Source organism: Lepus europaeus, chromosome 3 (genome assembly GCF_033115175.1).
Source record: "Lepus europaeus isolate LE1 chromosome 3, mLepTim1.pri, whole genome shotgun sequence".
Lineage (NCBI taxonomy): Eukaryota > Metazoa > Chordata > Mammalia > Lagomorpha > Leporidae > Lepus > Lepus europaeus.
This window is the reverse complement of record NC_084829.1, coordinates 3670934-3684465: the sequence shown is the minus strand read 5'-3', so window position 1 is coordinate 3684465 and position 13532 is coordinate 3670934. Positions and strand designations below refer to the sequence as shown.

At 53.4% G+C, this 13532-nt stretch overlaps 1 protein-coding gene across 2 annotated transcripts in view; it reads right to left on the bottom strand.

The window, feature by feature from the left end:
- BPHL (biphenyl hydrolase like) overlaps positions 1–13322 on the bottom strand; it is a 35700-nt gene extending 22378 nt beyond the window's left edge. For both annotated transcript variants that reach the window (XM_062184005.1, XM_062184014.1), the window contains exons 1-4: positions 13190–13322; positions 6477–6580; positions 3264–3430; positions 749–902 (exon numbers count right to left, since the gene is read on the bottom strand). In XM_062184005.1, coding sequence (XP_062039989.1) covers positions 749–902; positions 3264–3430; positions 6477–6580; positions 13190–13296 — 532 coding nt within the window. In that variant the 5' untranslated portion in view covers positions 13297–13322. The remainder of the gene's footprint in view (positions 1–748; positions 903–3263; positions 3431–6476; positions 6581–13189) is intronic.
- Between the last annotated feature and the right edge of the window lie 210 nt (positions 13323–13532).

Genomic DNA, 13532 nt, shown 5'->3' with positions numbered 1-13532 from the left:
GGAAACACTCAGGACACAGAGCAACTGGCCCTAAGAGGAGGGGCCCGGGCGGCCCTGCCGGCAGGTGGTAAGGGGCAGCCCAGGTCAGGTCCACGGACCCTGGTCCATCCCTTCCTCCTCCTGAGAGCCTGGTCACCTCAGTTAGGGCAGTAGCTGGAGGCTGATCAACTCCTGAGCTGCTGGCTGAAGCTGCCTGGTAACTGACTGTGCCCCATGTGTCCCGGGGGCACCGGAGCAGCCCCGGGGAGCAGCGGGGAAGTGGGAGGGCACGGACGCTGCAGGCTGGTCTCTGACCCAGCACTAGTGCAAAAGCGGATCCAGCGCAGCTTGACCACCGGCCGCGGAGTGCGGCGCCTGTTGTGGTGCCTCTTGAAAACCTCAAAGAGACGCTGCAGAACGACTTTCAAAGTGCAGGTGGCACAGGAGCTCCTCCAACCTAGGGAGGAGGCTTCGCGTCTCAACCCGGCGCTGCCTTTGACTCTCCTGTTATTTCTAACAGGGCTGGTGACGACATTGACCTCGCCCCGTCCCTCCTTAGAGCAGGACAGAGTGACGCAGGTGCTGGCTGCACTGGGGCTCTTCCTGAGTCATTCAGGTTCCGCTCTGGAAACAGGAAGCTTTAAACCCAGGGTGGCTGCACTGCGCTACTTCTGACAACTCATCACGCTTCCTCCACAGAGTTGGGAGGCGGAAAACAGAGGAGCTGCGACTTGTGGACACGGGTCAAGTGGGGAGAGCAGGAACACACCCTGATAAATCCTGATGTCTTCATCCGTGACGCAGGCGTTGGCTCCCCAGATCACCATCTTGCGGACGTAGGATGGGTACTTGGCGGCGGCGATGAGCGCGGTTATGCCGCCGTCACTCCAGCCCAGCAGAGACACCTTCTTAAACTGCAGCGCCTGTGACAACACGACAGAACACACGGCCCAGGTTACTGCCGCCCTCTGCTGAAGGAACCCAGGCGTCAGTAGCCACCAGCACCACAGGTGGGTGGTGTGGAGCGCCCCCTCGTCTACCACTGGGTGGCGTTACGCTTTCTCCCATGAGTCTGCAGTAATACAACTCCTGAAGCCTGACTGCAGGGGTGGGTTTGGAATCCGAGGGATCCATGGCTTCCGGTGGGATAAATCCTCGAGGAACTCGAAGCAGCAGAGGCCAGCGCTCCTGGATCTGACAGTACGCCGTGTGTGCGCCTGCCTGTGCCTGAGCGAGGACTTCAAGGACAGCAGAGCGACCAGAGCTGCTGGATGCCACGCAGCAGGGCACCTGCCTATGCCACTGAGCCCAACCCTGGGAAGAGCTGGTCACAGGTCGGTTGGAAGAGAACGTCATGGGGAAATTAGGTTAGGCTCAGGTGAATTAACCAGGGACTAAAAAGGAAGTGGACCAACATTACACCCAAGAGATGCTGCCTAGAAGTGAAGGAGTTAAACTTAAACTCAGTCATGTTGAAAATTAACATCTTACAATAACAAACCTCCCCTTACCTTTGAGTTTTCTTCAAATCCCGGGAACTGGTTCAAAAGACCAGATGGCCGAGCCAACAAGATAAAGACCAGGTGGCCAGGCCTACGGGATGCTTGTGTAAAATAATACCAAGAACCCTGACCCTATGCTGAACTCGCTGGCTAAGTACTTGCCAGGAAGAATGGATCCTATGCTAGACTTAAAAGAGAAAGAGAAAAACAAAAACAAACTGTTTACTCACTTGAATAGTAGCCAATTTAGGACAAGTATGAATTTAGAACACGAGCCTATCAGATACTGCATAGCTGAACTTGTACGTTCAACTGTATAGAAACCCTAACGACCTTATGGTAGGGGCCGCCAAGCCAGCCCAGCTGTGCCTGCTGCGGATGTCGGACCAAACTCGAGTTTGAAATAAAACTCTTGCGTTTGCACCAGCCTCGGCTCCTGGTGGTCTTAATTGGTGGGAATCAGACGTTTCGGGTACAACAGAAGTACAGCTAAAATGACTGGGAAAATGAAGGGATGAACAAACATTCGTCCAAGATGCTCACTGATAGGATATAAACTGTTGTGACTACTAGAGATAATAATTTGGCAAGACCTTGTAGCACGAACATTTGCATCTTCTACCATCCAGCATGCCACCTCATAAACTCGTAACAGACCCTGTACATGTGCCCTGGGTTCCATGACATTGTACAGTACAGCAAAAATTGAGACCTGAAATGTCCACAAACAGAATGCTCACTGCACTGCCGCGTGTACTCACAGGGTGAAAAAAGGTAACTTAAAGATTGTTACTTATCCACATTAGAAAAAAATGGGCGAGGACACAGCACGTTTGATATGATGAAACGCAGCAGGCTCCCTCCACGGGGGGATTTGCTCCAAAACTCCCGTGGGTGTCTGACTGTAGCTGGCACTGGCTCCTGTGAACAGTTCTTTTTCTCTACGCAGTGTACAGGACGGCATGGACTCACATCCCAGGCGAATCGTCACCCCGCTCAGAGTGCTGCACAATTTAAAACGTATGAACCGTTTGTTTCTAGAATTTTCAGACTGAAATCTTGGAAATCAAAACCACGGATCAAGGGGGTTACGTGACCTGTGTCTGTGAGAGGCTGGTGTAACGCTTACTCACTGACATGGGACCGCCTGGTGACAAACTGCTCGATAAAAACAGCACGTTGCAGAAACACTGGTACAGCATGACACCAGCAGTACTACCCTGGGTATTTAAATATGTAAGAAAAACGGGCCAAAGGTAGTCTTTTAAGTCTCGGTAGTAGGGTCTCCGGACGGCTGGATTGTGGGCTCTTTCTACTTTCTTCTTTATAGAAGTTAAGACCCTTACCCAGAATGCTTGGACCCAGACGTATTTTAGATTCAGATTCTTTTTTTCAGAGTTTGGAATATTTGCAGTTATAGAGTGAGTATCTTGGGAATGAGACTCAAGTATAAACATGAAATTCATTTGTGTTTCCTAGATCCCATTCCACTAGCCTGAGGTGATTTCCTACAATACTTTTAGTGCACCTATATTGACTGCAACCTGTTGTAGGGCAGGTGTGGAATTTTCCACTTGTGGCACCATGTCTGCCTCAACAAGTCTCAGATTCTGGAACACTGTAAGGATGTTATATTTTGGGATTAGGGATGTGCAAACCATTTGCTTTGAAATTTCTTACAGGGTATTATCTTTGTAAAAGACAAAAAGAACAACAAAACTAAACAAAGTAAATGAAGGTGCCCGGCCATCCCCCACCGCTGGGTTCTTCCCTGGGACCCACCTTCATCAGATCGATGGCATCTTTGGCATCCCTCTCAAAAAAGTCCACTGGGAAATCACGATCCGGCGGCCTGGAATGTCCATATCCCCGAGGGTCCCAGGCTACCACCGTGAACAGCTTCTTACTGAGGTTCTTAAGCTGGGGTCCGAAATCAGTCTCGCCACTTCCTAAAAACAGCCATGGGTTCCTCAGGTGAATGCTTTCACTGTATCAAACACGGCGCAGCACAACAGAAGCAATAATCACCCTAAAGCAGAGCACTGGGGCTAGGCATGGGCCTGTGGTCGAGGCCGGCGTCCCACACCGCAATGCCTGCTTCCCGGCTCCAGCTCCTGACACCAGTCTCCTGCCGGGGCACCCTGGGAAGCAGCAGGTGATGGCTCAAGTGGCTGAGTGCCTGCCAGGCACGTGGGGGACCTGGACTGAGTTTCCAGCTCCCGGCTCTGGCCCAGTTGTGGGCATTCAGGGAGTGAACCAGCAGACGGGAGCTCTTTGTCTCTCCAAAGAGAAGCACTACGGCTAGTCTGCACTTGGTCATCAGGAAGGCAGTCCTGTCACTGCTGAATTCATTCACTGGGAGGCGGATCTGTCATTCCGGCCGAGTTCGGATCTGTCATTCCGGCCGAGTTCGGATCTGTCATTCCGGCCGAGTTCAGATCTGTCATTCCGGCCGAGTTCAGATCTGTCGCTGACCCCCTGCCCCGCCACTGCCTGGCTATTTATTTTCAGAAGGAACGAGGCTCTAACTTCTTTTGTTCCTTTTTTATTTCAGCATTTTTGATACCCCTTGAGCTTAATTTTCGTTTTCTTTTTTTGAAATAATTAGTGAAAATGTTTAGAAACTAACTTACAGATGTATGCTTATAGGCTATTAAAAAAAAAAAAAAAAAACAACTCATGGGGCCAGCGCTGTGGCGTGGTGGGTAAAGCCGCCGCCTGCAGTGCCGGCATCCCATATGGGCTCTGGTTCTAGTCCCGCTGCTCCACTTCCGATCCAGCTCTCTGATATCGCCTGGGAAAGCAGCAGAAGATGGCCCAAGTGCCAGTCCCTGCCACTCACATGGGCAACCCAGATGAAGCTCCTGGTCCCTGCCTTCAGCCTGGCTTAGCTCTAGCCATTGCAGCCAATTTGGGGAGTGAACCAGTGGATGGAAAATCTTTCTCTCCTTTTCTCTGTAAATTTTTCAAATATGTAAATAAATCTAAAAAAATTGAAAAAAAAAATCAGAAAACTGAAACACCTCGATAGGGGGTAGGGAAGGCATGAAGGGAAGAAATCAATTTAGTTTGCTTGATTAAAATAGCACGGAACTATAATAAACAGAGCCCGTGGCAGCCTTGATTGGCAGCCCTTGGCCTGCCCATGGGGTGACACAGGTGTGGTATGTTCACACCCACTACACATGGTGTGGAAGGCACTCTCTCTCTCAGAGGTTGGTCCAGGCCAGGTCAGCATTTCACTTGTAAAATCCACTCGACTTCCAGCAAACAGAGCTCAGGCCGCAAACGCACACTAAACACCTTGCCCGGTGCCCTGGCTGTGTTCAAAAGTGTCTTTCAAGGTGGTGCAGGCTCATTTCACATGGGTGAATCATTCAGAAAAACAAAGAAAAAAAACAATCCATGGACTGCCAAGCTAGGACTGCCCGAACACAGGAGCCTTCTTGGAGGCCTTGACCTGCAGGGGTTTCTACAGGGGGGCAGGAGGGAACAGGGAGGAGCAGGGAGGGGGACAGGCTGGAGACAACCACAGGAATCTGGCACACCCCCACACAGAAAGCCCGGTGCCAAGAACGGGGAACGAAGCCTTCGAAGAATGAATGGAGAGCCCGAGCGTATGTCCATGGACACCAGTGCCCAGGACCTGTGACGCCCGTGGAGAGGGCGACAGGTGCTGGGGGCCAGGATGTGAGAATCTCACTGGCTTGGGTTCTGGAAGCATGCCGATGCTTTATACCAACAGTAACTAATTAGAAAAAGCATCTTATGCCTGGATAATGGCTGCAATGCTGAAATAATGGAAGTCTGAAGTCACTGGTCTTACAGATAACGCTGGCTTACAGCCAACCATCAGAGTAAACGCCCTCCCTCGTTACTTGCAAATAATTATGGATTTAAAAAGGTACTAAACACCATCAGATGGGGAACATTTTGGTGTTTTTTGTTGTTGTTGTTGTTTTTTTTTTTTTTTTGACCATCTGGATATTTATAACATCAACCATGGGCCACACAAAATTATCAACTTGAAAATTAGCCTGTCCCTCCTCCCTGCCCTCTGGCTGGAGGTCTTAGACTCTAATAAATCTTGCTTTTAAATAAAAAAAAAAAAATTAGCCTGCTATAGATTTATTGGATTTAAGTCCCACCTGCAGTTGCCTTAGCAGGGCCAGACCAAATGGTTCTGCAGGACTGATACAGCCCACAGGCTCCACGTACCCCAACACTGTTGTGGACATACAGGCCTCACTAGCCACAGCACCATGCCAGTCAGCTGGGCTCAGGTGCTGTCAAGTGGATCATCAATCAACTGAAAAAATGTTTGCACTTAATTGTTAGGGGGAAGAAGCAAATCACACAGAAGTGAGTATATGCCAGGATTGTTTAACTGAATTAAAAATAAAGCAATGATACTAAACCCCTTAAAGCCACACGTGGCACGTCCTGGGATCACGCAAACTTCCCCTGGACTTCAACACCTGTTCTGGGGCAGGAGCCCGAGATCCAGTGGGCTCCCCGTGCCCCACATAATGCCAGGGTAATATGGACATCTTTGATTTTCAAAAGGACTTGAAGGTTTCTTTTTACCTCTTATTTAACTGAACAAATTGTCCACAACAGGGTGCTCCACTTGTCCTGGTTTTAGCACCGAAGTCCACATCCTGGGAAACCCCTGGATGCCAGGCACTCTAGGAGGGCCCGACACCGACTGACCTTGTTCCCTCATCTTTCCTTCTCACACCCCTGTCACCTTCCCAATTACAGGCAACTGTGGCTCCTCACTGTGCTTATGGGAAAAACTAGAGACAAAGCAACGAAAAAATACGTGCAGTAGGAAGTCATGCACTTTTCTAAATCACTGAAACGTGACCGTAGCAAATACGACTTGAAACATTCAGCAAAGCACTGAGTTAGGAAATAACCCTTGGCAGCCGGCACTGTGGCTGCATCCCAGCGACCACACGGCACGTGGAAGCATCATGAAAGCATCCAGACCCAGCATCCCAGGAAGCAGCAGGACTGCGTGCTCGCCCTCGCCGGTCCGCTGGTAATGCAGGTGCACGCCGTTCACAGCCACTTTGGCAGACGTCACCGAGGTGCTACAAGAAAAACAGCAGTAATTAAAGACTTGCCCTCAGAAGAAAATGATTTGGCAGTACAAGTCTAACAAGCCTGGTCTTTTGGAGCCGGCACTGTGGCATCGCAGGTGAAGCCCTGCCTGCAACACGCCATCCCACCTGGGCACCCGTGTGAGTCCCAGCTGCTCCATTTCCAATCCAGCTCCCTGCTATGGCCTGGGAAAGCAGCAGAAGATGGCACAGGGGCTTGGGCCCCTGCACCCATGTGGGAGACACAGAAGAAGCTTCTGGCTTCCTGGCTTCAGCCTGGCCCAGCCCTGGACATTGTGGCCATTTGGGGAGTGAACCAGTGGATGGAAGATCTCTCTTTCTCTAACTCTGCCTTTCAAATAAATAAATAAGCCTGGTCTTTTATATGTAGTTTCACCCTCAGGCTTCTTGGGCTATTCTGTGTCTCAATTTTCCAGCCCTAAAAGTGCATTGAGTCTGTACTTCTGGGAAGAACCGTGTCTTCACGTCTGAACCTGCCTCGGCACCCAGCCTGGGGCTCCCCTACAAACGCACCGCGAGGCTTCCTGAAGTCAGTGGCCACACAGGCTGGGGCACACCCGCGGTGAGCGGCAAGCCAGCGGTGCCCACGTGCAGGCTGACCCGGGGGCTCCACACAGGGAGACGCAAGGGGTGGCGGAGGAACACCAACCAGGAGCACCGGCAGGCCCAGCGCGCCACCAGCACTTTCAGCCTCTTGGTGGCATTCCCACAACAAGGCGGGTCCAGGAGTCCAAAGGGAAAGCCTTGATCTCAAGGCTGCTTTGTAGGAGCAGGGCCTCCTGTGTCACCTGGCCAGCTACAGGAGGCCTACGGTCAGGGATGACTCCTGCACTGACATGGCCACACTGTTTTTTAAGAAGTTGAAACGTTTTGGAGTTGACTCCAGCTCAAGTCCCCATCTCGCCGGCCCTGCCCTGATCCGGCATTTGTTTGGCCAAGCCTCAGGGCAGGGCTAACCCCAGGCCCTGTCTCATCTGAATGGCACGCGTGCCAAAGCAGCTGCTCTTCTGGGTGCCCCAGAACAGAATACCCAGGGACAGACGCCGAGAGCGCGTGCGGGGCCCCCGCACCAGCCTTCAAGGCCTCCCCACCGGCATCAGGTGGACAGCTGAGGGGCGTGCAGAAGGGACACATGGCTGTGGGCAGGGGCCAGGGGGCGCCCCTGTTCTCCTGGCTAGCACATTTAAATCAACCGCGACTTCCTTTTTCTTTCAACCCCTGCGGCGAGTCCGGATGATTACTGACTGAAACACTGTTAGAAAACTGAGGCCCTGTTTTCTCTCGGCTTCATCTTACTCACCAACTTCAAGTACGGAAGGATGCAGAAACGAAGGGGTGGCGATGGGGGTACATCTCAACTTACTACACCATCTCTGAAACACCAAGACAGCGCTGGCGTAATACGGCCTGCCGTACCTAAAGTCACCACGCAGGGGCACTACGACAGCTGTGACACCGTGATGCTGCCAATGCTAATGACCAACATCTGTTTACTGTGGTAATGGCTTCAGCGATCTTAGGGTCAAGAAGCCAACGAGCATGCTCCACTAACACAGGTTCACCGGTGCACCTGCTTTGCCATACTGGGCCCAAGAGCAAAGACTCAGGACGGTTCACTGTGCAATCCCTCAGGGAGGGAAGGCAGAGCAGGGGCACAGCTCGCGGCAGTGATGCGGAAGGTACCCATCCCCTTTATTGCTCCAGCGCTGAGGGCCCTGTTGAGGGCACGTCCACAAATTGGTGGGAAAATGGAAGTAAAAGACAAGTTTATTTTGGTGCAAAATTTTCTCAAGTTCATGCATAATCTCCAAAATATGCATTTTCCATGAACTTTCTGAAGGCCCCGCCTACCATGAGAAGCTCCCTCCCTCACCCTTCTCAATGCCCAAAGCCCATCCTTCTGTAAGATCCAGGTGGCTGCCTCCAGCCCTGGCTCACGTTCACGGCCATCCCCAAGTCTCCTGCAAACCCCTGCCGCTGCCCTCTGCCCTGGGCTGTGTCTGTGCTCAGTTCCTTTCCACGCAACTGTAACTATTGCCGTCCCATATCCTTTTGGCGGCCTAAACAGAACACAGAAACAAAGCCAGGTGACCTAGAGTTCAAAGGCAGACGACCTGGAGGGTTCACTTGGAGACAGACCACATCAGGGTTGAGTAGAGGTTGGAGATGAACCTCCAAAGGTGGTAAAATTCTGAAAAAGGAATGTAACGGGGAAGGCACTTCTGGAAGAACTCACACGATGGAAGGCCCGACACAGGTGGTAGGCTGACCGTCGCAGGGCTGTGCAGGGACGCTAAGGGGAAGACCAGGTCCCCGGCGCTCTGTCGTCAACATCCCAGACACCCATCGCACCACAGGCAGCTGCTGTTATCCCACCAGCCCTTCCCTCGGTGCAGATGGAGGCTGCCAGGCCCGTGCCCGATTCTCCCAGTTGGGGAAGAGGCAGGAGGGCTGTCTATGAACAACAGCAAACCGATGTCAAACACAGGAGAACGTTCACTCCTTAAAGATAACAGCTCCTGAGCGCTGCTTGTTTCCACAGGAACACAAGCTCATCTGAAGGAGGACTTTTGCTCCAGTTTATCGAGAGCCTGGCCAGACGTGATGTCACCAGTTCAGTGCACACAGGCGTGGTGTTACCAGTTCAGTGCACACTGGCAAAAACAAAGAAAAAAACTCAGTGCTTCCGTGGCCCTGATGTGCTTCTGCCTCCAAGTACTTTCAAGAAACCAACTCTAAGGAAAAAGAAAACTTCAGGAGGTTTAAAGGACAAAGCGAACACCTCCTCTTTCTCTCTCTCACGCTTTCTCCCCGCCCCCACATCCCGTCTCTGACCCAGGTGCCCTGCAGCAGGTGTGTCTATTAGAATCACCTGTGGAGACATCAACCACACAGGCCAGGGCAGAGTCCAGCTCATTAGCTCTGAAGGCACGGCTGTGGGGTCTTCTTTCTAAAGTCCCAAATCTCTGCAGCACTCCTCATCTATTCAGGTAACTCCTGAATGAATGCTTTGTGCTGGGCACTACAGGCAGGTTCGCCTGTCACGCGGAACCTAGAAGGAAAGAGAAACAGATCGCCTGCTACCAGCACTCACCGGCAGTGTGCAGGGTTTTACAGGAAAAGCTGGGGGGCAGAGACCTAGGGCACAGGTGGAAGGAACCGGCTCCACGTCTGCTCACATGCCCCCCCCCCCCCTTTTACCAGGGCTCAAACTCAGGTTTGAGCAGGGCCACAAAAGCCAGAGCTAGGCCATTCTGAAGCCAGGAGCTTCTTCCGGGTCTCCCACGTGGGTGCAGGGGCCCAAGGACTTGGGCCTTCTACTGCTTTCCCAGGCCATAGCAGAGAGCTGGATCACAAGTGGAGTAGCCGGGACTAGAACCAATGCCCACATGGAATGCAGGCACTGCAAGCGGAGGATTAACCTACCGCACCAGCCCCCCACACCCCCTCTCCTGTCTGGGATCTGACCTCCACCCCCCCTTTCCGGGAGGCTGAGAGGCAATGTCGCGGAAGGGGAGGAGGTAAGAACAGCACAGTGGTACTGAAGACCCTTAGCCGCCCCCTCAGGAAGGCAGCTGACTGCTCAGGGAGGCAAGCTGGCAGAGCTCGGGGCAAATAACGAAAGGAGATCAGGTCACCCGCTCTGCTGAGAGCTTTCTTTAGCACACCCACTTTGCTCTCAGCTGCCCATCATACCTAACTACCACGGAGGGCCCTGAAGGTCAGAGGGCGGGTAACTGGCCCCATCACAGTACTGGGAACCCCCCAGGTTAAGAGGAGCTTCTGTGTCTGTCTCTGACCCCAGAGCTCTGCTTCTTCAGCTCTTTGACTAGATACAAATGAGGCCACTTAATCAGAAACACCCACACTTTCAAAGTCCCAGGAGTGTCTATTCAGGGGCCAGCGCTGTGGTGTAATAGGTTACCCTGCCCCCAACACCAGTATCCCATATGGGCACCAATTCCAAACCTGGTTGTTCCACTTCTGATCCAGCTCCCTGCTAATTCGCCTGGGAAAGCAGCAGATGGCCCACGTATTTGGGGCTCTGTACCCATGTGGGAGATCTGGAAGAAGCTCCAGGGCCCTGGCTTCAGCCTGGCCCAGCCCTGGCCATTGCAGCCATTAGGAGGGTAAACCAGCAGATGGAAAATCTCTCTCTCTCCTCCTCTCTGTAATTCTACCTTTGAAATAAATAAAAAATCTTTTTTTTAAAGAGTGTATGTTCAGCATGTTTTTTCTGTGTATTTCTTCGAAAGTACTCAGTAGTTCAATATATTAGCTACCTCCAAAGCTTGAATTTACAAGAATCTTGATGACTTTACTTACTTTGTATATGGCATTATTCAGATATTGACTATTTGCATTGTAACTGGTTGCACCTGCTAATCACTGGCTATTTCTGCCTCAGGCTTTTTACATTGTTTCAAATCCTCACAGAAGCTCTGCAAAGCAGGAGCCTCAGGGAGGTTAGGGAACCTGCCCATGTTCATACAGTGAGCAACAGTAACACAGCCGTCAGTTCCAAAGGCCAGCCTTCTCTCCCACCCCACAGCCACAGCCCCCAGCAAAGCTCAGGCAGTGGGGCCACTGGGGCCCGGCATCCCAAGGGTGACTTGGGGAAATACCTGGTTCTGTCAGTTATTAATACGGTAACTGTCCGCACCATTCAACTTCAGTAGAAAAGGCCTTGTTAACCTGGCTCAAGAACGGATCACCTGAGAGACTATGAAATGAGGGTCAAAGTTCCAAACGACGGATTTGGCCACACAACTCAGCTGCGTGTTGGGCACCGGCTGAAGCAAAGTTTTTTGTTTTTTTTTTTTTTTAATTCAGCATTTATCTTGGTGAGTCTTGGAGCAGCTCTCCAGCCCTTTAAAAAAATCTAGTAATTTTAAAGCTAGATTGGGCTGACCATGGAGGATGCAGTACCAATTTTTTTTTTCCAGATTTATTGATTTTACTTGAAAGCCAGAGTTACAGAGAAGGAGAGAGATTTTCCATCCACTGGTTCACATCCAAATGGCTACAACAGCTGGAGCTGGACCAGAGGGAAGCCAGGAGCCTCTTCCAGGTCTCCCATGTGGGTGCACAGGCCCATCAGCAAGGTGCTGGATTGGAAGTGGAGCAGCTGGGAATCAGGCGGGTGCCCATACGGGGCGCCAGCGATGCAGACGCCGGCTTTTCCGGTTTTGCCGCAGCACCAGCCCCTGAAGCAGTTTTTACATGAGGGCTTCTGGCTACTTGCTTTGGGCTGCAGCCTGGTTTACAGGATTAACCAATGCCACTGCCTTCTCCCCCTGCCTGTTCTATCAACTTGGAACTGTGTCTATGCAACAGCAGTCCAAAACCCAGAGAAACCCATTTTTCAGGGACATTTTTGAAAGAATACAGTGCAGCTAGATGTATGGGACTTTCTCTCAACCACTGAACAACTTACGGAAGCCAGGATGCTGGTACATCACAGTAATCTCAATGCGTCCGTAAGCGGGAACTGGACAGAATGCCCAAGTTTCACGGTTGATTTTTACAGTGGCACCCACTATCTGCATCAAAAGTCCTGAAAATCTTCAAATAATTCTAAAGCAGCAATAAAACACATCAAATGCAAAGCTCGAGCTATCAATCACAACAGGAAAATTTAAAACCGCATCAGATGTGCCTTCCTTTCTCCCAAAGCAAGTTTTCAAGTTTAAAGTGTCCAAGTCGGAGAAAGCGACGCTCTCAATGCAGGCGCCTAAAGGCCGTTCTGAGCTTTTCTCCGGGTCCTGGTTCACATCGATACTCAGGGGCACACGTGCCAGCGCCTACGTGTTCGCCTGTGAGTACTCCAACAAGCTCGCGGGAAACTGAATCAAGAAGTCTACTTTGGTGCAAAACGCTGGGATCCACGCAGTCCGTTCACAAGCTGCGTGTCCCGCGAACTTCCTGCGGACCCCCGGGGAAGCAGAGCGCACAGCAACGCCGGCGTCCTGCGGCCGGACTCGGTTTTGGCTCAGCCAGAAGGCCAGGGCACTCGGAGGTGAGAGAGCGCACACGGGGTGCCCGGGGCACTCGGAGGTGAGCGCGCGCGGGACGCCAGGGGCACTCGGAGGTGAGCGCGCGGGGCGCCCGGGACACTCGGAGGTGAGCGCGCACGGGGCGCCCGGGGCACTCGGAGGTGAGCGCGCACGGGGCGCCCGGGACACTCGGAGGTGAGCGCGCACGGGGCGCCCGGGACACTCGGAGGTGAGCGCGCACGGGGCGCACGGGACACTCGGAGGTGAGCGCGCACGGGGCGCCCGGGACACTCGGAGGTGAGCGCGCACGGGGCGCACGGGACACTCGGAGGTGAGCGCGCACGGGGCGCCCAGGGCACTCGGAGGTGAGCGCGCGCGGGACGCCCGGGTCTCCAGCCGGCTCGGATCCCAGACGGGAGACGGCGGTCCTCGGGGACGGCCAGCCATCCACGAAAGGACCGCACGGCGACCCCAGGTACAGGGGCCGCCCCCGCCGCCGGCCCACCTGAGGCCCGCGCGCCGCTCCAGCCGCCCCCCGCCCCCCGAGCGCGGGGATTCCCCGATAAGAGGCGCGCGCCATTACCCGAACGCGGCTGCGGGCCCGGCCCGGGAAACACGGATCCCGGGCTTCAGTTGTGACAGGAGCAGCCGCAGCCGCAAGGCGCTCCGCGAGCCCAGCGCCACGGCCATCGTCGCAAGTCGCGCCACGGCCGACAGTGCGCATGCGCAGGGCCCTAGCCCGCCTTCGCCCCAGCCTCCTCCGCTCTGCCACGCCCCCTGACGCTACGACGCCCAGCCACGCCCACAGCCCGCCCGGACGCCACAGCGGGTCCTCCGTCAGGGACGGCGAGACGCCGCGCCCTGCCACGCCCCCTAACGCCACGCCCCCGGACGCCGGCCACGCCCACAGTCCCCGGACGTCACAG